We start from the raw sequence: 25,267 nt of genomic DNA on the forward strand, positions 1-25,267 counted from the left end.
GACCAAAATGAATATCAAAATACTCGTCTGTGCTTCTACTCCTTGATAATTTTTGCAGTTTAAAAGAGGAGATGAAAGAAAATAGGGAGCCTTCCTAGATGCTTCCTAGCCACCACAGCAGAAAAGCTCAATGCATCCTGATCCCACACACATCAAGAGCATTAACAACTTCAACCACAAGGAGAGGCTGAAAGCAACAGCTTTTGCTGCCTCAATGAAAATATAGTTTTCACACAAGCCCTTTAAAAAGTTAGAAGTGGGAGGGAGGTAGTGTGACACTGTGGTTAATGAATGGAGGGAGGGAAAGGCTGTTTTAGTGCATAGGATGATGATGTTGATTATTTGACAGGGGAAATTTGTCTTCTTTTGGTGTAGGAAAAAAAAAACAGTAAAATGAAGTAAAGCATAAGTAAGGCTTCCCCAGCCTGTTCTCGGTCCTGGTGTGAGATTTGAAGGAAACAGTTCTGAAGACCCAAGGATGTCAAAGCCTGCTGCACAGGACATGCTAAGAGAGGCAACACTTCCACACATGGCTCTAAAACCTTCTTAGCACTTCTAAATCCTGTTCTTAGGTTTACTTGTTTGCTCCTTCCCTGGCAGCACACACAGCATGAGGCAACAAGGAGAAAACCTGCCCTAGTTTCGATGGATGGTCACTCACTGTGCAGAGCTGCTTTGACAGACATCTGGGTCAGTAGATGCTGTAAGAGCAGCAGATCAATACATAACATCCATAGTGTCAGCAGAGCTATGGACATGAAACCCATAATTCAAAAAACCTGTTTCCAAACCTGAAGCTCCAGCCAGCTTTACAGCTGCGATGACTCGGGAGTTTTATTCTGACAGATGCTGGAAACAATATTAACATGCAGAATGTGTCCAGAACATCCTTTCAGGCTTCTTTTGACGAGGTAAAACCAAAAGTATGATGTGTCAATTCAGGCTTAATGGCTCTGCATGAGTCTTCTGAACCACATCATCTTCCAGACTTGTTTGCTACTTCAGTTATGTCTTGAACGCTGGGAGAGGTGGTTTCCACTGTCATCCCAACATGCCTGCTTATGCAGTTTTGCATATTGTGGAGAGTAGGAAAAGGTATTTTTGTGAATGAGTTTTCATTGTAATTGATTTTTGGGATTAAGTAGCTATTAAAGGCAAAATACACACCTGTTACTGTGCAAATGGAATAATTTTTGACATGCATTCAAAAACTGCCTAGTAAATTCAGGCTATTCAGGCAGTGTCTTTTGCAACAATGTGATTTTGGCATCTTTGCAGCAATCTTGTACCCTGTCATGTTCAGCCAAGCTTCTGTTACAGCTAGCTCACGCTGTGATATTTTGTGGGCTTATGAATGATTTAGAAGTAACCTGCTTACTCTGGTCTGTGATACAGAATAAATACAGACTCAATGGGCAATGGCCAGGAGGAGGCTGTACATGAGAAAGAACATTTGTAGGTTGGTTGCTTTTTTTTTTCCCTGCCAGTTCTCTAGAGGGGTGTGAACGTATTTTCTGAGTAAATATGTAACGAAACTCTGAAATACATTTTTTAAAAAAAGCATGGAGGCAAGGTCTAAACGGTCAAGTGCTCACTTATAATTCTCCCTTCTGCTCACATTAAGCCAGACAAATCTTTGCTGTTCCTACTGGAATGGGAAGCCCTCCAGCTGAGGCACACCAGTGAAACAAGAGAGAAATGTGTACCACTGAAGCCTTTCTTGTTACCAGCCTGCTCTGCCCTTTTGCATCCATCTCTATGCATCATACTTGGAGAAACAGCACCTCTGCTTTAGGACTGGGATTAGTGGAAACAGTGGAAATAGTATTAGATGCTTGGAAACAGAAGAGGGGGAAATGCACATCATACCCATTTAGTAATGAGAGGGGGAGTCCTGTTTCTTTAGTACCCTTTGCAAGGACCTGTTTTATTTGGGGTTTATGTTAAGTCTATGCAGTTTTGCATACCACATGTGGGATATTTTGAAAGAAGTTATCCCTTGTAACCAATACAACGTAAATGTAGATATTAAAGGAGTATACACCTATTTACCTGTTAGTGGAATAACTTCAGAAGAAAAAAAGAGGAATATCAGCTGAAGGAGATTACCAGGCTTCTGGAAGTAGCTGAGCTTCTGAACTACAGCCTGGTACCCTGCCAGGTGATAGCAGGCCCCAGGATGAATGAAATAAAAAGCACATGCAGGTGTGTTTGCCCTTTTGCCAACAGTGACTTCTTGACAGGTAAGCAATCCAGTGTGTTTACTTTCAGTTCGTTTTGTTTACATTGAGTACCATTGCTGCTGACTTCCAAGGAGGTGACACAAAGCAACAGGTTACAAAAAAATGCCATCAACAGCCATTCTGGCAGCATCCATGTCACAATACACAATGATGTACCGGAATTATACAAAGACCAAAAAAAAAAAAATATATATATATAGCTAAGTATTCTGACTAGAACAGAAACCGACAGCAAAAAAGAAAAGAGCCCCCCACCCTGACCCCAAAGCTCCTGTAGGAATCCATACTGACGCTTTGGCAGCCTTGTAGCAATAAAGCAATAACCAGCCCTTCACATGCCAAAACCTTGTTTTTGTAAAATTGTAAATTCCTGGTTCGGAGAAATAGTTACGTCCATTAAAGCACCTTTTTTTTTTTTTTTTTAACTCTTTCCACCCCTCCAACCTGAACCAGCTTCATGTTTTTACACAGGGTTAATAATTATTAAAAATAATAAACAAATGAGGGGTATAGGCACCATAGACTGCTCGGACAGTTAAATGCTATAGTATTATATGTTAACATATCCCAGCTTGAAACTCAGCTGCCCTGTGATTAGACTGATCTAAAACAAGAGCCTCATCAGGGGCATTACTGAAAAGGTTGGCAAAAAGAGCAATCCCTCTGCTTAATTAGTAGCAGCACAGTCAAGAACCGAAACCACCCCCCTCTCTCAGTGTCGGCTGCCTGCTCCAGGCTTCGTGGTTTGCATTTCTGCTGTCAGTCCGTTCCTCAGGTCTTGTGCTCCCCCCAGGCCCCACGTACATTAGTGCTGTAAGGAAACAGTCAAATCCATGTACCCAGCAACCCCACCCTCCCCCCACGCCCTCCCATCCCCTTTTCACAATCTCCAGATTTCTTCATGTATGTTCATGCCTCGCTATTCACTAATGAGGTATTATTAGATACTAACAATGCCTGCTCTCCTAGGGACGTTAGCACTGACCAGTGACACATGAAGAAAGCTCTTCAGTCAACCATTAAAAAAATATTGCACTTACTTTAACCTTAAGCCCAACCTGCACAGCAAAAAAAAAATTATCAAAGAAATGAACCAAGAGTACCAAACAAAACCCCAATACTCTGGAGCAATCTATCTTATGCACGTATAGTGTCTTTTCCTTCATGTTGTTTAGCTGAATTTGGTCCAGTATTTAAAAAAAAGTCCAGAAATTAAACAGTTCAAAAGACACCGCAGGCTTGTTAAGGCTTTGTCTCCCCAGTGCTTCAGAAAGGTAAAAGTTTCTTTCATTGTCCGTGTACTGCAAAGCAGCAATCTCTCCTGGCACAACACCTGGCCGTCCAAACCATCAACAGAAAAAAATCAGAAGCAAGGGAAGATGGGTGTGCTTCATGGTCTCACCTGGAACCGAACAAACAGAATGCTTTAGAAATAAGAAGAGGAAATAAATACAGTTCTTAGCATTTGGCTTTACTGACCCTCCCCACAGGCTGGGAATGCAGCCCACCAGCACAGGCAGCTGGGTTCTGGGACTCAGATTAGACAGAAAACTACCTGAACAAGTGAGGCAAATCTGGGTTCTTTTGCAGGCAGGGGAATGACGTTCACAGAGGTTAATATTGGGATATGGAACAGCACAGACACACACTGGACACAGCTGGTGGTGGTGCCTTCAGCCCAGCCCTCCACCAGCTATTTGAGGAACCAGTTTGAGTTGAAAGTCTGCAGCTTCCTGCTCCACCCAAAAGTGAATATTACAGTCATGGCTGGGTTACTGCTGCCACCTAATGAACTGAAGCTCAGTAGCTGGGAGAGCAGTGATGCACATCCTCACAGCTTGTCCCCAGCAGCAAAGCTCTCCCTACATCACAGCCTCGTGCTTTGCTCTGCAGCTGGGGACTGGGCTGGGCCAGTTGCACGCCACAGGCCAGGCACAGGGGCTCAGGGGAAAAGCAAGATTACTTACCCTACTGATAGAACCAATACTGATAGAACCAATGCTGGTTCCCTGGTTCTAGATTTATGAAAAAAACGTCCCCAGCGTTTCACGTCAGAGCTTTTTGGTTACCCCCTCGCCCTCCAGCAGAGCATCCCCCAAACTTTGCCGGCCTGGGTAACCTGGCACTTGGTTAAGTGACTTCAGAATAATCGAAGGTATTAAAGTCCTTCTCTCCTTTAAGCTTTGTAAGGAGTGGTAGGACAAGTGGCAGGGAATGGTGAGATGCCTTACTCAGGAGTTCTGGATTCTCTTTTTCTTTGAACAATTAGTGAGCCCATATATTCTTACACTGCTGTGGAAAGTGCAGGGGATTATTTACTGTGACAGGCTACACAGATTTTCCTTGCACTCTCCACGTGAACACCAGAGGGGAATAAGCCTCAGAAAGCTCCTGGAACAAACACCTGTGATGCTGGCTGCTGCCAGCAGCTGGAACGTGAGGCTCTGGGCGTGGAACAGGGCAGGGCTTGCCTGACTTACCACCCGTGGCTCTGAACTAGGACTTGCTGACGTTCTCATATATGACATCGCTGATGCAGAACTGCTGCTTCTTCTTTTGCCACATCAGTTGCACACACTGGTGGATAAAAATGTACTGCTCCTGGAAAAGAGACCAAATGAGTGGGCATTTTTGTGCCTCTGAAAGCATGGCAAAAACCCAAACAGTGAAACAGTTTGATAGCTCACAGTTTGACAGCCTGCACAGCTCCATCTCTCTCACCTCAGCCCATCATGATGTACAGTGAGTTATCAGCTCCCAAAATAATAGCCCACAACTGTTACAGGGGGGGAAGCATGAAATCCACCTGGCACCATAATCACTTATTAATAACCTGAATGATGGCAGAAGAGTTGAATCTGAGCTAAGGAGGGTCTACTTTACACTGCCTAAAAATGAATGAATTCCAAGAATTGCCTTATGTGCAACAAATTGCATCCATGCCACATATGCATCTGAAATATTTTAATGAGGTTTGTGATCCTTAGTGGTTTTTTCTCTACCAATAAAAAGATAAAACTTGATTTTGTTCACAGAGCAGTTAATTATTTGGGGAGTTATCAACATCTGTGCAGTTGACACTAGAAGTAAGTTGGGTCAATCACATGCACCACTGTATTTGTGGAAAGGTTTCTGTGCAACAAGAGTAGGGTTATCTTTGGTTTTGGTTACAGACTGACGTTTCTTAGCATCATCATTAGACAGATTAAACACTGTAATTCAATTTAGAATAACCCTAGTTGATGACTTTTTGATTTCAAAGAGAGAGAAAGCAAATCCTGATGTATCCTTACACTAACCTTTATGTAAATGAGGCACAGGGAGCAAGTGGATCCCAAGCAAAAACAGCTGTTCCAAACCCCAAGTCTGGATTTCAGCCCCTATCCCCAGTGGCCTGCTGATGCCAGAGATATCAGTGTGAGTTTGAAGCATGTTTCAGACCACAGAAATGTCAGGATTTCCTCAGCCCCACTAATTTGGAGTGACTGTTTCAATTCATGATACTCTTCCTTCTCATCCCCCTTTTGGGCCTATGTCATTTGTTTTTTTAAAGTGCTCACTGAGGCATTGCCAAGTTTCCAGCATACAAGGCAACATGAACTCAGGTCAGCTGTCGGTGGTTTCAGATTTTGTAAGAAAAGACTTTTCAGTGGCCTCTGTGCCTGAGTGTCAGTGTCACCCAGTGACCCCTAAGGCCAGGCTTGGCCACTGCCTGGAGCAGCAGGAGCTCAGCAACTGCCCTTGACATCAGCCCCAGGCAAGTAATGAGGTTGTACATGGAAAAAAAATTTAAAAAAGAAAAAAAAAAAAAAAAAAAAGGAGAAAAAAAAGGAGAAAAAGAAAAAAATTACCAAAAAAAAAGCTCCACAACCAAAAAACACAACAGAAAACTACATCCCTTCTGGAATGATTAACACAGTTCTAGCTGAAATCAACCATCAGGATTTTTTTCTCTGTTTTTTACGTATGGATCTGCCTTTGGTTTAACACACTGAATTGTGATGAAAGGTGGCAGTTTGATAGGAATGATCCAGGATGGACTGAGAATAATGAACTTTTTTTCATCTCCAGATGCTAGTTATTGTCACTGCAGGTTTTCTTACTCCTCTCCTCTCCCTGCTAAAACTTTTTTTTCCCCAGCACATTTTTCCAGTACATTTTTCTTAAAACCAGAAAAATAACTACCCAGTAGGTATTTGGGTAGGGAGAAGGGCGAGGAGGGTGTCTGGCAGACTCAAAGTCCTTCTTTTCTGTTTTGCTCGTTATTTGTATTTCCATTGTGTAATTGAAATCCTGTGCTTGGCTAGATGATACCAACGTGATACTTGAACAAGGCTGCCCGATACTGATATTTCATGAGCTATTAATCCCCTCAGCAAGCTCAATTCTTTTCAATGTGGTTTGAAAATCTCATATGTTAATCTCTTCTAGTGCATTGTGTGCGTATTAATTTCACAGAAGATGAGAATAACTCATCCCCTCTGGAAGATATCCATGAGATTGCAGATATATTATCAGACCCACCTATGCAGCAGATTAATAACGTGACAGTATTACAACAAAGATGAAAACTTAATTATACCTGTTCACAGCCATTTGGTCAAGTGTTCAGGGACACGAACACACTGAATGGACATGACAGTACTTTCACAATGTTGAAGCAAACTGATGTTACCTCTGTTTGCACCATGGACATTCTGTAGGAGCGCATGTCAGACACCAGGCCCAATATGTCGACGAACTCGTGGTCACGGATGTGCTGCAAGAGCCGGTCCAGGGCTATGAAGGTTCCTGTTCGTCCCACTCCAGCACTGCAACACAACACAGACACGCATGACATGCATCTCATTCCAGGCTTTTCTGGAGGAGGCACACACAGGACAGTCAGTGCAGAGAGCAGGAGTCCTGCAGCTGTGATAATCAGACAGAGCAAACCTGAGGTCAGGCGGGCTGGTTAACCTGTTGGATTTAATGCCATGCAATCCATCATTGTTTGGTTCAGCAGAGTTCATGGAGCGGGTGGCTCTGCAAATATTTCACCATTTTAAACTACTCTGTGCATTTACACACAGAATGTGCATGCACACGCTCATCCACCCTTGGCTGTCAGCTCTTCCTGCTTTCACTGCCACCCTCACAGAGTTCATGAGAACCCTCTAACTCCAGAGGCTGTAGGCAGAAGTGCAGAGATCTGCTTGGCAGCGATTGCTGCACAAAGGCAGCGAGGGTTGAACCTGCAGGACTCACTTCCACAGCTCTCCACACTGCAAAGCTCTTGGCTTGCACAGGCACTGCACTACTGCACTTCATCCTCACAGGACAAACCACCCAGAAGAGCCTACACTCCAGGTTCTGACTTAGGAGCACAAGGCAGAAATAGCAACCACTCAGCTGAAAATCTTCATTCCCTCAAAGGGAAGCTTAGTGACTAGTAAAAAAGTCATACCTGCTTTCATTTAGGGATTCTTATGTGTGTATGATTCTTTTCATTGTGATGTCACATGTAATGTTTAAATCTGATTTCAATGACTGTGGCTTTAGAGGTTGTATAGAGTTTCACACACCATCCCAACACCATACCTACTACTAAGGGTAGAAGTGTGCATCTTGGCAAAAGTTGCTTTTTCTGCCTTCTCATATTTTTTCTGAAAAGCCTTGAAAGTATTTAAGAGTTCATCTCAATACAGTTCAACATAACTGTCACAAAACAAGTTTGTTTTTTTTTTTTGCTTGTGTTGTGTTAATTTCTTAAATAAGATGAATACAACAGAACTCTGATGTGTTCATTTGACAGATTCATTAACTGAGAAATTCATTCTGTGCCTTCTTTAGCATTTGAGAACAATTGCTGCAGGAGTTGATCAATACTTTGTTTTTCTTCCCCCACACCAATTTCATATCATTTCTACTTTTATTCTGTGTGGTCAGTAAGACATACAATACAGTCCAAAAGTACTATCTGAAAATACCTCTCTTTGCTGCTATAAGCATCTTACTGAAAAAAGAAATACTGAAATTGTTACCCAGCTCTCTGATACTTGCTTCTGTTGCTTCCCAAAACAATTACTTAGTATAAATGGGGTTTGATTTCACAATGTTGTATATAAATATCTCCCCAGAACAATATCCCCCATGAAGTTACAGGGGAGAACTGCATGATTTGCTGCACTTACAAATGCTGTAGTTGTTTGCCTTCCAGTAGAACATTAAGTGCCATGTCTGGAAACTAGAAATTGTATTACTACACAAGACTGTTTTCTGAGAAGGAAAGTGTGCAAAGTGCTGGGAACAGTCAGTACTGACCATCACATCACCACCAGGAAAGACAGTGCTGGTAGGTGCTGACTCATAGTGCAGCGATGTAACTCTCCTCTCTGGGGTGGGAGATGCAAGCCTGGACTTCCATTAGAAGTATGTCACCATAATGTACACATATTCATCCACTACAAACACCTATATATGTATTTCTAAGAAACCTGTTGTGAGTTGCTCTCCCATGAGGAGCTACAAAGAGCTTTGAAGTCAGCTGGGAAATTTGCATCAGGAACCAATCTGGTATGATATCACCACTAACATGGCAGTTGCCCACAGAGAGGACAAATAAATCTTAATAAAAGGCCAGATGACATACAGGGGAGAAATCTGACAGTATATAAAACAGCCTTTCTCCAAAAAAATCAGAAAGAAACCCATATAACTGTTAGCATGGGATACTAGTGTTACTGCTGGCACACTGAATGTTCCAAAAGCTGAATGAGCAGAGGAGGATCTGCACATCTGCAGGGGAGCAGCACTCTGCAGCTGTGGAAATAAGAGAGCAGGGGCAGGCTCTGAGCTGCTGTAAATCAGGATCACCTGCTAGGCCTCCTGAAGCCATTTGTGGATAACACCCAAAGAGATGACTCTCCTTAGAAAGAAATGCCTTAGTACCTATGGCTGCAGGCTGAAATTCCAGCTCCTCTGCAATCAGAGCAGGGGACCAATTCTACACCTGTAACATGAGAGAGAACCATGTTCAGCTAACGCATGAGCAGAACCCAAAAATCTCTCCTTCTAATCTCTTCCCAAGCTATTTAATGTAACAACTTGTAGTTCTCTGTTTCCTTGAAGCATTTACCTGCAGTGTATGACCATGGGGCCTTTAGTCTTTGCTGATTTCTGCCTGACCATCTGTACAAACTGGAGAATGCTCTCGGCAGCGTTGGTCGTGGGGACACCGTGGTCTGGCCAGGCAGTGTAGTTAAAATGCATCACATCTTGCACCTCATCAGCCTAATGGAAGAAGCAGAACAGCAGCATGTTCACAGGAGTTTTAACAGTGCAGTCACGCTCAGTCACCCTGAGGGCTTTTTGTCATTTTGTGGTGGGTTTTTTTCCTCTCAAATACAGCCTAAGAAAGTGAAGTCAGCCAAAAAAGTGGTAAAGAATGTACATGCCATTTGATTAAAAAGGGGAGGGGATAGCAGGTCATTATAATCAAAGTGGTATGAACTTCTTGTTTCTGGGTTTGGGATTTGTATTTTGCTTTTGTCTCCGTGGTGGTTCCATTTTATTTTGCTTTCAAATCAAGAACTGTTGCATTTTTCAAGTTTAGACTTTCTTCCTCTTCCTGTTCCATTCCTTCTCCTTTTCTCATTTTGCCAGAGATAAAGAACAATGCTGTTGGCAAACAATCAACACTGGACTCTCTAGAGTTTTTCTTTTCAAGTTGTAAAGAAAAAAAAAACCCAAGACCTGGGCCAATGTGGAATTGCCAGTGCACAGCTTCTCCCACGTCCCCTCCATATCCCTAACCTTTCCTTCATGAGCTGATGCAGGAAACGAGAGTGGTAATGCTTGAAAGTCTGGAGGGCTTTAATTTGGAAATTCCACACTCTCACATGTGTTTCAATACTTTATGGGAAGACATGATTATTGCAGAATTGCCCTTTTGAAAAATAGTTTAAATTTCTGCATTGGTATTTTCAAGTTTTCAAGAACAATTTATAGTAAGAAGGTGTGCCTGAGATACAGAAAAGAAGAAACTCAGACATTTGTTGTCGCTAATTATTGGCACCACAGAAGTGTCCAGAGCTCTGGTTCTACTTTTGTTGCAGTTTTGCACTGTGCTGAGAAACTCACAGAGACAACAATTTTAGGGGAAAGTTTTGTGATTTGGTCATCTGCCTGTGTGGAGTGAGTCAGTACATCAATCTCCCTTGGGTGTTTCCCACAGGATGCCAAAAATGGACAAAAGTTAAGGAAAGGCTGGGCCGAAATTACTCCCACTCCTTTGGCAGGAGCACGCAAAGTGTTTCACTTACGTAGCTAATACGGAAGCTCCTATAAACCCAGTCTGTGTGCTCTTCCTCGCTCAGCATCTCCACTGTGATATCCCCATATGCCACAGGATCTTCTGTGAAAGGCCAGTAATGATCACACTTCACCTGGAAGGGACGTACATCCACACATAGTTGTATTTATATAAATACACACAGACATAAAGAAGTACAATCAAAAGACCCTCTGGTTTAGAAATGCCTACAGCTGCAATAAGAGGTGATTTATCCTGCAATGCCTTCCAGTCTGACCATTCCTGTTTGCGTAACTGGCCATCAGCTATACACTGTTTTTCCAGAGGGTAGCATTAGTACAGTGAAGAAAGAAAAAACAGTGTCGTTGTAGATTATTAATTTTCCTAATATAATAGAAAAAATGGAACAAAACATGGGGAATGAGAATGTACATATATGTTATATATATTCTGTTATATTCCAAATATTTCTATTATAACATCACGGAAAAATGTAAAGCATCGTCCTTCTATTTTATTAGTATTTAAACTGAAAAGAGCAGAATCACAGAATGCCTGAGGTTAGAAGGGACTCCTGGAGGTCATCTCATCCAAATGCCTCTCTGCTCAAGCAGGGTCACCTAGAGCCAGCTGCTCAAGACCATGTCCAGATGGCTTTGGAATATCTCCAAGGACGGAGACTCCACATCCTCTGGGCAACCTTTGCCAGTGCTCAGTCAACCTCACAGTAAATGTTTCCTGATTTCAGACAGAATTTAATGTGTTTTCCTAATTTGTTCACATCAACTCTTGACCTGTCACTGGCACCTTGTCTCCATTACCCTCCATCAGGTGTTTATACACAGTGACAAGATCCCCTGAACCTTCTCTTTTCTGGGGTGAGGAGTCCCAGCGCTCTCAGCCTCTCCTCATGTAAGAGAAGAGGCTTCATAAGGTCAGGGAAGGTCACAAGAAGGTCAAATAAGGTCAAGGAAGGTCAAAGGAGGTAAGAACAAAGAAGGTAAGGGGTAGTCAAAGAATATCAAAGAAGATCAGAAGGGTCAGGGAAGGTCAGGGGAATTCAAAGAAGGTCAAAAAGGTAAAAAAAGGTCAAAGATTGAAGAAGGTCAAAGAAGGTCAGGGAAGGTTAAAGAGGGTCAAACGAGGTTGAAGGTCAAGCAAGGTCAAACAAGGCCAAACAAGGTAATGGAAGTTCAAATAAGGTCAAGGAAGGTCAACAAGGATTAAAGAAGATCAGAATAGTCAAAGAAAGTCAGGGAAGGTCAAAGGAGGTCAAAGAAGCTCAGGGAAGGTCAGGGAAGGTCAGTGAAGGTCAGTGACATCCAGGGAAGGTTGAAGAAGATCGAAGAAGGTTAGAAAAGTTAAAAGAAGGTCAGGGAAGGTGTGGGAAGGTCAAAGAAAGTCCTGGAATGCCTGCCATAAGGGAAGTGCTATTCTAGGTCAGGTTGTGATACTGCCTTATGATCAGAAAACAATGCAAAGACATTCACTCACCAGAAAATAATGTCATTTTCAGAGTAGTTTCTTTTACACCACGCACAAGATTTTATTACATACCCGTCTTTTCTCATTGCACTGAGTGAGCATAACAATAATCTGAGATTTTTGCTGGAGAACCATCTTCCAAAAATCATTCCTAGTTTCTGGCAGTGGTCCTTGGGTTGCAATGTATTCCTGGGGTGAATTATAACCCTAAAAACAAAGAGATAGGTGCTGTTAGCCAACATGATTACTGCTTCAGAACATGTATTTCTCTCTGGCATTCATACTATTTTTAGCTTGCTCATGTTAAATTTGAATTTCTAAAATTGATTTCTAATATAAAGAAACTATTTTATGATCTTTTGTATTTATTTTTGCGGTGGAAACTTTTGCCAGATTTGGTGCCCCTGAAATGTAAGCAATTTAGAATGAAGGACAGAAGATGAAATGGTTACTATACAAATCATTTGCCCAGAGAGCAGAGAAGGCAACATTAAAAAAGCAAGTAATAAGAACCCTAAACCAAAGTTTCAGGTTCTTCCAAATTATGTAATTTTAGGGTTTGTTTAGTTACAGGTATAAACCCAGTTATATATGCTCAGCCTGCTCACCCCAAGCAGTGCCTGTGGTGTAAGTGGAAGGTAGCAATGAATGCATGTGCTTATGTCATAAGGACTTGAAATAATAAAATATTAATTAGAATTCTGCTTAAAATAATAGAGAGCATGCTGATTCAATGCTCTTAACACATGCTCAAATTTTTTATATCCATGTATTCCTTTTCCTATCCCTATCAATATGCTTTTAGTTGGAAAGATTCTTTCCATGCTCCAAAACCAAAAGACTGTTATTAAGACTATAATAAAAAGATCCACAGAATGACCATTTTGGCATCAGCTATAACCATATTTGCTGAGATTGTATTATCAAAACTGCATTTGGAAAGTTATTTTATATCCCTAGTAAGAGTAAAAAATACATACAACACACAGCATGATCCCATCCTGAGCAAATTGGACAATTTCTGTGCTACCACAGTATGCAGATAGTAAAATTATTTGTCATTTGGGAACACTTTCCACAAATGGCCTCCTCCAGACATCATTACCAGTCAGCTCAGTCTGAGTTTTTGCACTACACAGAATTTGCTGCCTGTTTGTCTGCATGGGCTACGTCTGACCTAAATGCCAAATCTCTCTGTTAGCACAGGGACACAGATTCCCCCTGGTTTATGGGTTTGGAGGCAGGAACTCAGTGGAGAAGCGACCCTCAGGAAAAGCTAAGCATTAAGATGACGTGTCTGTCCCAGTTTCTATGGTCAACATTGTGCTACAAGTAATACTAAAGAGATGTAAAGCAGAGCTGAACATCCAAAAGGGACAGCTACTTAAAATCCTATAATCCATAATCCCATGTCACAGAAGTTTCCTGTGTTGTTCACGATGCTTTTGAATGTTGGAACATTTTTCTTTCTTGATTCTCTGCGAGTTCAGGCACTTGCAGCCTGAGTGCTCAAGGTCATGCTCTTGGCACATAGGAGCCAAGCACAGGCAATTTGCTCAACAGTCCACACATGGGCAATGCCACAGTGACAGAGAAGTGGCTTCACTGACTCACCCGAGGGCTCCTCCCTTTTCTGTAATGCTGACTCAGCTCTCTTCAGAGCCAGCTCTGCCTTCCATTCATGGCAAGAGTGCAGAGATGCTCATCTGTCTGTGGTCCCCAGGTAAAAAAACCTTTTTCTAAGTGGATGCTGTAGTGCTCTACCTCCTCTCCACGCAGAGAAACACTGGATATTGCTCTCCAGCTTACACAGAGCCACAGTACAGGAGGGTAACAGAGGCACAAACCTTTGTGGCAGTGGCAGGGATGAGCCTAAGTGACTGCACAGGTGAGAGTGGAAAAAGCTGATGAGGTTTCAGCCAACCCCTCAGTGTCAAAACATTTGGCTACAGCTCTGTGTACACTTGAATTATCCTAAAACTGTGGGTGCTACTCCCTGCTAAGTGGCTGTTCTCTGCCAGGCGGAGAGAGGGAGGCCCTCTGGGAGCACCACAGATGAGGCAGAAAGCAGGAATTCCCTCCACGCACCATCTGGGCTCTGTGCATTTTGTCAGTTGTGGAGTGTTAACCCTTTTATCAGGTAGTGTAGAAATCTAGAAAAATTTCTCATTTAAAAGTTTATGGTTTTGTTAGCTGCCTTAAAAGGCCCCCGAATCACTCAGCATTTCCTCCCCATTTCCCTATCAGTCCAATCTGGGTTTCACAAAGCTCACCCAGTGCTGCTGTGGCAAAATTTGTCAAAGTCTTCCCCTCTGCCACCTTTTTTTTTCTTTTTTGGTGGCTGACATAACACACAGTTCCCTGTAGGCAAAATATTTGAAGCTGAAGGCGACGCTGAGAACATGACTGAGCTTCCAGGAGTTATTGTGCTGTTTGCAGGGGGCACACTGCTGTGCAGGACACTTAACTTTACACTGACCAAATCTCTGTACTCACAGGAATGTAGTTGGCATTAATGTAATCAGATCCCTCTTCTTCATTCATTGAGACTAAGCGGACACGACTAAAATCATCTGTAAAAGGAAAAATAAACCACAAAAACCTTTTCTCTCAAACACAGCACTCATCCCCAACCAGGCAAAATTAAAACCAGCCCTACAGAAACTGCAAAAAAAAAAATCTATTAAAAAATAGAAAATGCTTAAATTTACCAACAGAGCAATGTTTGATTCAGCAAACACTACATGGACACACCATCATTACTGTTCTGCAAAACACACCCTCCAAGTGCCATCCCTCTGGGCTCCCTTAGGTTTCATTAAAACCACAAGAGGAAAATAGTAACACTACTCAGTAGCAGAAACGACCTTGTGCTTCTCACCTCCAAACTTTTGTGATAAAACATCCCCAGGAAGCTATGCCTGTTCAAAGCTAACCAAAACCATCCCTTGCCCGGTTCTCTGCGAGAGCAGATTTTTAGAATGGACTTTTATCAGTCAGGAAATGTGCCCTGATTTTCCAGTTTTCTTATTAAAACTCTTCTTTCCCTGGCTAGGGATGTCAGCAGGATTTAGTGTGCGTTGTACTTACACGGCAGGATATTTGTGTAGCGGTTTTTGCAGCGATTCATGGGAAGGTCAGCAGCAAAGTGGGGTATGTCAAGCCCAATCAGTTTTAGCTCCTGGGGTAACAGGAAGAGAAACACCAAGGTCAAACTCACACACGCTCGAAAAATAGTTCTTTGAGAAGCAATTACTTGTAGCAGGTACCAGACAGAAAATGTTTATGAATCACTTTATAAACTGACGTAGGACTATACTGACTTTCCTTATCTGATGCCTCTGAGTTGGACTCCAAGCAGCTGCAGGGCAATGCTGGAGTCTCCTGCTGAATGCTGCCAATACACTGCTGCCTTCCAGGCTGTGACTGCAGCTTGTCCCTCTCTACCCACATTTAATTACCCAAAAACACTGTTAAACCAGTTGCTAAGTTACTTCTGTGGTGGTCCTCTGCCCACTTAAAGGGGTTTCTTCAAGTCCTCAAGTGGCTTTTAATTTTGGGGGAATGCTTGGAAGATCTTTCTAGTCATTACCTTCAGTAGTTACATCTAATATGTATTGCATTAGAGGAAGTTTCACTGCCAGGAAGGGATCCTGCCAGCCATCTCAACGCCCAGAGAATCCTCCCCACTCCCTTTCCATGTTTAAATCTTTGGAAGACAGCCCGAGGATAGGATTTTTTTTAGATTTATACTATTAAATTGACTTTAAATTCTGGGTTATTAAGAGAATGCACCTGAGCTTGTCTTAGAGAGATCTCCTTGCTCTTACAGAGACTTTTGATGCTGCTTTCTCATTCCAAAGGGCATTTAAGATATAAAATAAAGATATTAAAATCCCAAATTCAATTCAGTCTACCAGCACATCTTAAAGTAAATGCGTTGCTCTGACAATTATCTTGAATTGATTGTGATGAGGCACTCAAATGAGTTTACTAAATGCAGGCTTTAGCAACACCAACATCCACTTTTAAATTCTGCAGAAGTGGAAGTGAAGCTGACCCACCCAGCAACAGCTCACATCGATCAACACAGAGCACAGGAACACACCACACAAACTTAACATCTTGAAAAAGCTGATCTGGGCATGGCAAGTAGCAGAGGGAAGAATCCTCAGAGATTTACCTCAAATTGCAGAGAAAATTTGTAATCTGAATCTTTGGCCATATCCTTGATGTATCCGTCAAAATCATCCAGCTGGACAGGGCTTTAAAGGAAAAATACACAGAAATTAAGTAAAAAAAAAATTCAACTTATGAAGTACCTTTCATTTGTTTCCCCCAGAATAGTGTGACTCTTGGGGATAGTCCTGTACAGGGTTAAGAGTTGGACTCAATGATCCTTGTGGGTCCCTTCCAACTCAGCATATTCTGTGATTCTCAAGTCATAAATATGTATTTGCAACTGTTAATGCTAGAAAGCAACAATAAAGAGCAACCTTGTGTTTCAGGGCCACAAAATGTGGGTGTACTGCTCATTACAAAATGCAAGAGCACCAGAAAGAGAGGCTGAGAGAGGGGTACTGACCCCTCTGGGTGTCCTCAATGCTGCAGCTGCCAGTGCTGATGATAATAAGCACCCTGTTTAAAGGGATTGGGCTTGTTCTACCTGCAGGAAACCACTGGTCTGAATGGCCCATGCACCCTTCCTACAATTAATCACTAGCCAATGAACTGCTTTTGCAGGTGGGTGCAATCCCAAGGCACAGGTGGCACAGTAAGAGGTGGTGATTCAGGACTCCACTGCAGACCCACTCTCAGTGCCATCTCACCAATGTCCTTCTGGCACCAGAGCAGCTGCTGATGCTTCATTTAAGTTGCCTCTTGTGCCGTGAGAAATGTTGCTTTCGGATAATTTCACTTCTGGAAGAGACGCTTTTAAAACTCATCTGAGCTTTGCTCATGCAGAGAAATTGATTTCATATTTAGGCTTTGATTTTTTTTCAGAAGGTCCACCAGAAAAAAAAAATCCCCCTAAACCATCATTTTGGATGCCACTGTCCTGACTGCTTTCTTTGCTGGCTTTGGGAACTGCCCACATTTGTCATTAGAGGTCAATGTCTCAAAGAGATATGGTGGTTAAAAAAAAGTGGCACATAACTATAGAAAATCCTAGAGAGCTTCAGCAGGTATGAATTAGCCTTGATTTAATGACTCCCATCATTCTACACACTTTTTCACCAGGTGAGGATCTATCTGCTATAGCAGAGGCACAGCCTCTGAACATAACGCAGAAATAATTAGGCTGACGATCTGAACAACGAAACACAGGTAAACAGCTTCCCTCACCTAATTATCATGCTCTAATTTACAAGCTACTGAAGCATGTACACAGTAATCTTCTCATTTACTTTGAGGCAATATGCCCAAAGGAACCTGTCTTATCACCACTTAATTACTCCTGTTTACCCGTTAGCATTAATGATCTAATGTTCTAGCAACAACTGTAATGAGAGCCTGATGTCAGGAGGGAAATATCAGTAGAAATAAATCCATCCCAGTTTCCCCCCCTTTGTCATTTTTAACTAAGGATAAGCTCTGTCGAAATCACTAAGTTGAATAATTGATCTTTTCCCTGATGACTAATTTTCTATCAGTAAGGAGCTGTTTTATTACAATCTGGGAGAAGAATTGCTTTTGTCCAATTATTGTTTGTTTTCTGCCTGCAGATATCTCTCTGAGGATATGTTTATCTAGAAGTTTTCTATATCTGTAACTGCAATACCACTATGACATGTACTCCATAATGCATATTTAGTCTAAGTCTTACTCCTTTAAATATCAAAGAAATTACATACTTGGTCAGCTTTCTCTTCTTTAATCCATTTTTACTCCTGTAAAAAGAAAAAAAAAAACAAAAGAGAAGTGTTTTTCATTCATTAAACTATTGTCTATTCAAAGATAATACTGATTTAAGAATGTATGCTTCCTGGTCACCATCATACTCAGGAGGAGATTGATGATAATAACTTGGACAATTTTAAGCTGACAGCAAAATTTCTGTTGACTCCAGTGGGATGCATTTTCCACTCCATGGCTCTGAGAATGTGAAAAGGAAAACCCTTGGGAAAAGGAAAACCTGTGTCCTCTATAAATCCTGCCCCAAGAGCGTTGTTGGTTTTGGGTGGGCTGAGCCCAAAACCTTGGCAGGGGGCTGTGCTGCTGGGGGGAACGTGGCACCACAACATCCCCTGGGCTGCTCTGCTCAGTCTCCAGTGGGCTGGGAAACTGGATGTCAACACTGGAGAGCAACTGGGAATGAGAAGCATCTGTTGGGTAAAGGGAAAAGACCACCATTTGCAAACTTGAGAAAGGGTGAAGGAAAAAAAGAAAGGGCCTGTTTTATAACCTGCTTGTGATGATCAATGAAGACAGTGGCAAATATCCCACTGACCTCAGTGGGACTCAAGCTTAAACCTTAGATAATGTTAATTGACTTTTAACAGCTCGAGATAATTATGCCAGTCGTGTAATACAGTCTGCACATGATTTATAAGTGATATAATTCACTAGTGACAGTGATGAGCAAATTTTTCAATGTGTTAAGCAGTACAACCCAAGGGTTTGGACTTAAGAACTGCACTACACTAATTACCACCATGTGGTTTTTTGGAGGGGGTGTGTGTGTTCATTTCAGTTTTGCCACAAAAAGGTTAAGCAATCAATCAGACTAAATAGACAAAGTAAGCACCCTAGAATAATTTGGCTAGAGGTCTGAAAACACTAATCTCCTTTGTTAAATCAGCTAAAGAACAGATTCTTGCTTATTCAAAAAGAATTTTAGTAGTGTCATTTTTTTTCTTACTGGTCATTACACAATATCTGTTAATTTTCCATGTTGAAATAATGCTATTTTTAATTTCATGATGACATGAAAATGACTTCTAGATAATTTGGTTCATAGCTTCAATTAGGAAATCAAAGGAGAAGGCTTTTAAATTTAAAACGGTGAAAATATACAGAAATAAATACTAAGAAGTGAAGTATTTTTATTTTTCTACCCCACTAAGTTTAGAAGTTAAATTAAAAAATGAATTTCCAAAATTAAGCTTTAAGAAATATTCAGTTTCTGGAGCAGCCACATCCTGTAGTGATTTTGGTATTTTGTCAAGGTACATTTCCACTTAGATAAGGAGTTTTGCCTGCAGAGTTAACAAGAACTATAGTAATATCAGCTTTACATTAATGCAGAGATTTACTTTGCACAGCTTTACTTTGCAAATACTACAAACCTCTTCAGCCTACCATGTTATCTGTACAGATACTACCTGTATAGTATCTGTACATTCATGTGGACTGTACACATAAACTCTCCATCTTTGAAGAATTCTTCCAATGAAATCCTAAAATTAATATCAGTAAATTACTCAACACATCTCTATCCCCTGTGACTATGGTAAACCTTTTAATGTTGGGCACATTGGAATTAATTTGAAAAGAAAAAGAATACCTAAATGTTCTTTATGATGGGGATGCTTCTAAGAATGCTTCTCCAAGGAACACTTCAAGAGGCAATAAAACAAACGATTGATATACATTTGTCAGCAAGAATTTCATGTGCTTTGATAGTCTCAAGAGGCCTTTGTTTCTTAGCATTGCAATTGTTTTCTGAATGTTCATAAATATTTTAAGCCAACTTGTGCACAAAACAAAGACATTTGAAACGTTAGCTGGTGTTTCATCTGTTATTCCATTTACTCTACAGATTAAAATACAAAGAGAGGGATTAATCTCACCTCATTCAACTTCTGCTCCTGTGAATTTAATCATCTACACTAAACTAGGTAGACTGATTGAAGAGGAAACCTCTAAAGAAAGGTGCACATCTGGAAAGGTGAGTTAATGTATATTAAAAGAAAAAAAACAAAGGGGCAAAAGAAGACAACAATTCTTCTTGCAGGAGCTCCACCACTGTGCAGCTCGAGAGGTAGCTGGGTTTACATCAGACAAGTTACAAGTCAATATAATAGGAACCTTGGAGAGGTGTGGAAGACTTCCAGCTGCTCTTCAGCTGGGTGCGTGTAAAGAACATGATTTCATTTTCCTGAGAGAAGAAATGGACCTTTCTTCAGTTACATAAACGCTCTCATTTCTGGGCCCACTGAAAATTTAGATGGGTTTTTTTTCATACCTACTGTGACTCAAGGGAACTCAGCCTCAGAAATCCCTGTGTTGAAGATGTTGATATCTGCTTGCCAGTGCTTTGGTGTCATGTGGTAAGACCAGGAAAAATAAACCTAAACTTCCATACCACATGTTTTGTCAATCCCTATAGCTTGGACTCAAGACCATCAGGAAATTAGGTTTCTTTACATAAATTAAGTGGTTTTGGATCATAGTAAATTTGTAGTTGTTTCTTAAATGGTTTGTAAAACAGTTCTGGTTCTAAGTAGACCCATGGCTTTGTTAGGTATTTTCAAAAAAAGCCATCAGTTGTTTACTAAATCTTTATAAATTATTTACAGACTGAAGTATTAAATATACACAGATACACAGTGAGACGTGCACACGGTGATCCAATTTTTTCACTTTGGGACTTCTATTTGTATCAGTTCTCACTGAACTGGTTTTTTTTTCAAAAGCAAAACATTTACTGTGTCAGGAGAACGTAACTGCACCTTTAAAAAAACTAAGGTATTTGACATCACACACCAAACAGGTGGGACATGATCAAGCAATTTTAGTAATAGAACAGCATCCACACAAGTCAGTGCCAGGCAATGAACAGGTGAGTAACTGGGACACAAGAAGCCAGGATTTACAATGAAGTGGCAAAAATTGCAAAGACAGCAATGAGATGAATGTGATGACCACTGCAAGATTAGCTTTTTAATACCAAAATGGTTTGGAGCATAAGCAGACGAGCCAGATGAAGCAGGGTAGCAAATACTTTGGTACCCACATCCTCTCCAATCCATGTTCTAGTACAAGAAAATTGTATCTTCAAGAGCTTCGACCCGTTTGAAAACAAAGGTATCCCACATTTTTCATGTAATAGGAATTAACACTGTTTACACATTGCATATGGAAAAACAAGTAAATCACTTACCAAGGATTAATATAAAATGCCAAAAGATAATCAGTCCAAAGGCATGAGGGTAGCAGAGTTAGGAAAGCAAACACACTTCTACGCCTGTGAGCATTAATAGATAACATACATAAAGATGAAAAAGTGAGGAGAGTTAGTAAGACAAACAGAAATCAGGAGATCAGCAAATTCTATTTTAAAAATCAGCTAATCCCATAAATCCTTCTCCTTACTTACTTCTTAAGAATATTATTAGCATCCCTAGAATTTCTGATCTCAGCCTGACACCCTCTGCAGGTTTTTCAGCTATACAACATAAAATTCTATATGATTAAAATAAATGTGTTTTATAGTATTGATTCAGACCTGTTATTCCAAATTTTAAGAGTAAAAAGGGTATGAAAATATCATCAACAGGTTTATAGCTATTACATAGGTGGTACTAAGTCTATTTTCTGATGTTTCAAGATACTTCAGGACTGACAAGGCTTGTTTTTACCATATACAGCTATTATAATCTCCCATGTTTGTTCCTGCAAGTGATTCTGTGGGTACCAGAAGATCTATATCAGATATAAATTCAGATGCTTCTAATGTCTCCTAATACTCTCCATTGAGTCAGATTTCTGAAAGCATCCATACAACATTTTAGAGAGTGCTTTAAATTATCTCTTAGGTTTGCAGCTAAACATGGTTTAAACAGTTCTTCTAACTGTGGTTTCTACAAATAAATATTCACATCAGGTTTAATTGTGGCTAAAGGAAACTGGAGTACAAAATAATTCTAAACTTCTAAATCATTTACAAACCATTTACCAGATTCTGCTACACATTAACCCAGTAAACAAACATTTCTCCAGTGGAAGGATTTCTGTTTTGTGGTTTTTTTTTTGCCAAATACACCCTCAGTGTGTTTTTAACCCTTCAGCAAATCTGCTGTCTTAAGAAGCAATACCATCCTTCTGCAGCTGTTCTAAAGAGGAACTACAAAGTGAAATTTCCTTGTTCAGTACTCTTGGCTCTTAAAAGTCAGTAGATACTGTTTTTTTTCCCCTGACAAACAAGTCATGTCAAAATGTAATCATCTCTCATCTTAATCTTCCAACCAGTGGAGGAAACTTCTGCCCAAACATAGTGAAAACTGCAAGTTATGCTTTAATGGGTTTTGCTGCTGTAAAGAAAATGGGCAGTGCAGTTTCTGCAGGGCACCTTCCCCAGGCATTGGGAGGAATTGTGTGGGTCAGCCAGAAGCAAGAGCCTGTTCTAGTTAATCATATGCCATAGCAACTGCAGCATCAGGCCTTAGGGCTCATCAGTTGTTGAGTCTCTGTGGGACTGAACTGAGGATGAAATCTGGTTTTCTCTAAACAGATTTCTGCTGCCACAATTAGGTTTCCTTTAGGCTCAGAAGAGAGAAGTGATGATTTAGCTGGAATACACCTATTTCCTTTGGAAAACTCCAAGTGAGGTTTTTACTTCCTCTTGCCCTACAGAAGCAAAAGGAATTATTTAGGCCTGAGCCTCTTTCATCATCAAATCATCACAAGAATTTTCCACACTTTATCAAATCACGGGCTAATGTGCTTGCAAACCTAATTAATATTGTTCACTGATTAAGAGCTCTGATATCTAAACCAACTGATTTCATTCAATGTATGAAAAATGTGTAACTGCCCAGAAAATACAAAATTGTTTTCATGCAGTTATGTAGTCTTTCACATACTGCTCACATGTACTGAACAACTTTACTTAAAGAAAGAGAGGCAGAGACTGCTTATATCCTGAAAACTCTGCTGAGCTGATCTTCCCTTAGGAAGCAGTGGATATGCCCATACCTCCCTTACTAGGTTCCCTGGAATGACACCAAGCAAAATGGGTTTCCTTCATCCTTCTCTTTGGTACCATATTTACCATTTGGCTGCCTGGATTGATGGTGAATCTGGTCTTCACATTAGACAACAGAGGCAGACAAAACAACTCTCAGATAAATAGGGACCACAGGATTAGGGCACACTGCCATCAGTTACATAAAACTGTGGAGATATTAAGCAGGAATATTTTCCCCAATTTATATTTTTATAACATAATTTATGTGTGTGTATACATACGTGTATATACACATAGATATATACACACACATACATACACATGCACCAAATCAAGCAACAAGAACCTTCACTTTCACATCCAAACCTATTAATTCCCCTTCCCATTAAAAAAAAAAAGCCTTTTATGGTTTTAATAACGTCTGTTGCCAGTTTAATAATTTCATTCAAGCTTGGCTATTTAATTAACGTGAGTGTTTGATCTTCTGCCTTCTTTGCCATTAATATAGTCCAAGCAAGAGAAGCTGAAAGATGGCATACAGCATACAGCTGGCTGCTATTAAAGCTGAACCAAGCAAGTGAAGCTTGTTTAATACCCAGTTAATTAGCAGCACAGTGAGGTATTGACAAGATTCACTGGGCTTGTTAGTTCAGTTTGCATGCTTATTAGCAAAAGGCTTGTTGTACTGTGGTGTCAAACCATTTAATCCCGTCCCTGCTGGAAGGCTGTGTCCTATGAGATCACGGAAGCAGTTCCCTGCACACCAACTCTTCTTTCCAACTTCTTAGCTGTCAACAAAGTTGACCATGGCTGTAAAACCCAGGCACATGTTTTCTCCTCCTTACATACTGGAATGGGGCTGATGTTACGCTTTTAAATATCTGTGCTTGGACTTGCCTTGAAAAAGGTTTTTGCAGAGATTTCTGCTGACAAAACTGCAAACCTCGAGTCTGTCATCCCCACTCATTTGATTATCAAAATAGGAGTGGAAATGACCATGCTGGTGCCAGTCAGGTAGCTCTCAAAGCCTTTTACTGCTATAAAAGCTAATCCTACAGACTTTCTTTGTTCAAATACTTCTTTTCAGCTGATGGTGACAGTGATGGTTTGGAGTCCATAGTCAGTACTTGCAACCCTTGCAGGTGGTTTTCTAGACTAGCAAGAATATGTTTAGGATTTATTTTTTTTAACAGTACTGAACATTAAGTTACAGTATATTGGAGTCTTGCAATTGTAAGGAAGTTGTCTTGCAGTGTAAGGAAATATTAATTAATGCCACTGCATGAAGACAGTTGCTAATTAGTCATCTACAGGCAAGCTTACTCCTGGATATAAATATATGGAAGTGCTAATGGATTTATAGATCAAGTTTCCAAAGTTGTGTTATTTTAGAAAATATGTCTGAAAGAGAAAGGAAAAAAAAATCCTCCCAAAACACATCTATTCAACTTGGCTGACATGTATATACATCATTCCCTACTAAAAACAGCAGGTGACAGAATGCATGTCTTCAGTCATCATTCAAAAAATAAAATACATTCAAGGAATAAAATACCACATTAGCAGGTATAGTAGTTTAATCCTAAAGAGGGACAGCAATGACATAAAAAATAGGCACTTTAACATTATAGATAATATTTGCCAAAAAGCAGAGATGGGAGAAAACATAAGCTTTGCTTCAAACACTCACCAGTTATAGGGAAGCTTTCCATCTCTCTCTAAAGATGCAAAATTCACAAAGGTTCCAGCCCCACATTCCCTGTTTCAGGAAGACCATTAGATAAAAAGTTAACATTTTTGGATTCACAATGGTTGCAGTGAGCTTGATTTAACACAGAAATCTTGGAGTTGCAGAAAAGTGCTGAACACTCACATTTGTGACTAAGTCTGAGATAATCTGTAACAAAAGGAACTGAAATCCCTTAACAAAATCAAATCCCTCGTCCAAAACCAATAAATGTTCAGCACCACCTGAGATAAAATTACCTAAAAATGCTTACAAAGAGTGAAGTGAAACAAGGGAGAAGTTGTTAATAAATTTCTCAAATAGATCTCATCTTCTGTCCAGATTTGTGCTTTCCATAGTCCAGCACTAGCACTGTTTTCTGGCCTCAGTACCGATGCTAAATATTTACCTTTCTATACTAAATATTCACTGTCCCCACTCTAAGGAGAAGATGTTTAATTGTGTCCTTTTAGCAGGACCATGGTAATTTTAAGTTGAGAAAATAATTGGGGGGAAAAGAAAAAGAATTCCTGAATAACATTCCAGGGAATTTATCACAAGTCCATTATTTTTGGCTATGAATTATAAACTGACTTGACTGTTTTTGA

At 40.6% G+C, this 25,267-nt stretch overlaps 1 protein-coding gene across 2 annotated transcripts in view; it reads right to left on the reverse strand.

Annotated features, from left to right (window-relative positions):
- Window positions 1-2,246: 2,246 nt before the first annotated feature.
- Window positions 2,247-25,267, reverse strand: part of PTPRO (protein tyrosine phosphatase receptor type O) — a 153,563-nt gene continuing 130,542 nt past the window's right edge. The window contains exons 16-27 of one of the 2 annotated variants that reach the window (XM_051784418.1): window positions 24,624-24,692; window positions 21,128-21,211; window positions 17,877-17,912; window positions 16,205-16,286; window positions 15,112-15,202; window positions 14,518-14,594; window positions 12,094-12,228; window positions 10,547-10,669; window positions 9,361-9,515; window positions 6,919-7,054; window positions 4,724-4,844; window positions 2,247-3,645 (exon numbers count right to left, since the gene is read on the reverse strand). In XM_051784418.1, the coding sequence (XP_051640378.1) occupies window positions 4,740-4,844; window positions 6,919-7,054; window positions 9,361-9,515; window positions 10,547-10,669; window positions 12,094-12,228; window positions 14,518-14,594; window positions 15,112-15,202; window positions 16,205-16,286; window positions 17,877-17,912; window positions 21,128-21,211; window positions 24,624-24,692 (1,093 nt within the window). In that variant the 3' untranslated portion in view covers window positions 2,247-3,645; window positions 4,724-4,739. The remainder of the gene's footprint in view (window positions 3,646-4,723; window positions 4,845-6,918; window positions 7,055-9,360; window positions 9,516-10,546; window positions 10,670-12,093; window positions 12,229-14,517; window positions 14,595-15,111; window positions 15,203-16,204; window positions 16,287-17,876; window positions 17,913-21,127; window positions 21,212-24,623; window positions 24,693-25,267) is intronic. The other variant, XM_051784419.1, reaches the window with a different exon arrangement.

This window comes from Manacus candei, unplaced genomic scaffold (assembly GCF_025592945.1).
Source record: "Manacus candei isolate 608988 ecotype Guabito, Panama unplaced genomic scaffold, ASM2559294v1 h1tg000018l, whole genome shotgun sequence".
Taxonomy (NCBI): domain Eukaryota; kingdom Metazoa; phylum Chordata; class Aves; order Passeriformes; family Pipridae; genus Manacus; species Manacus candei.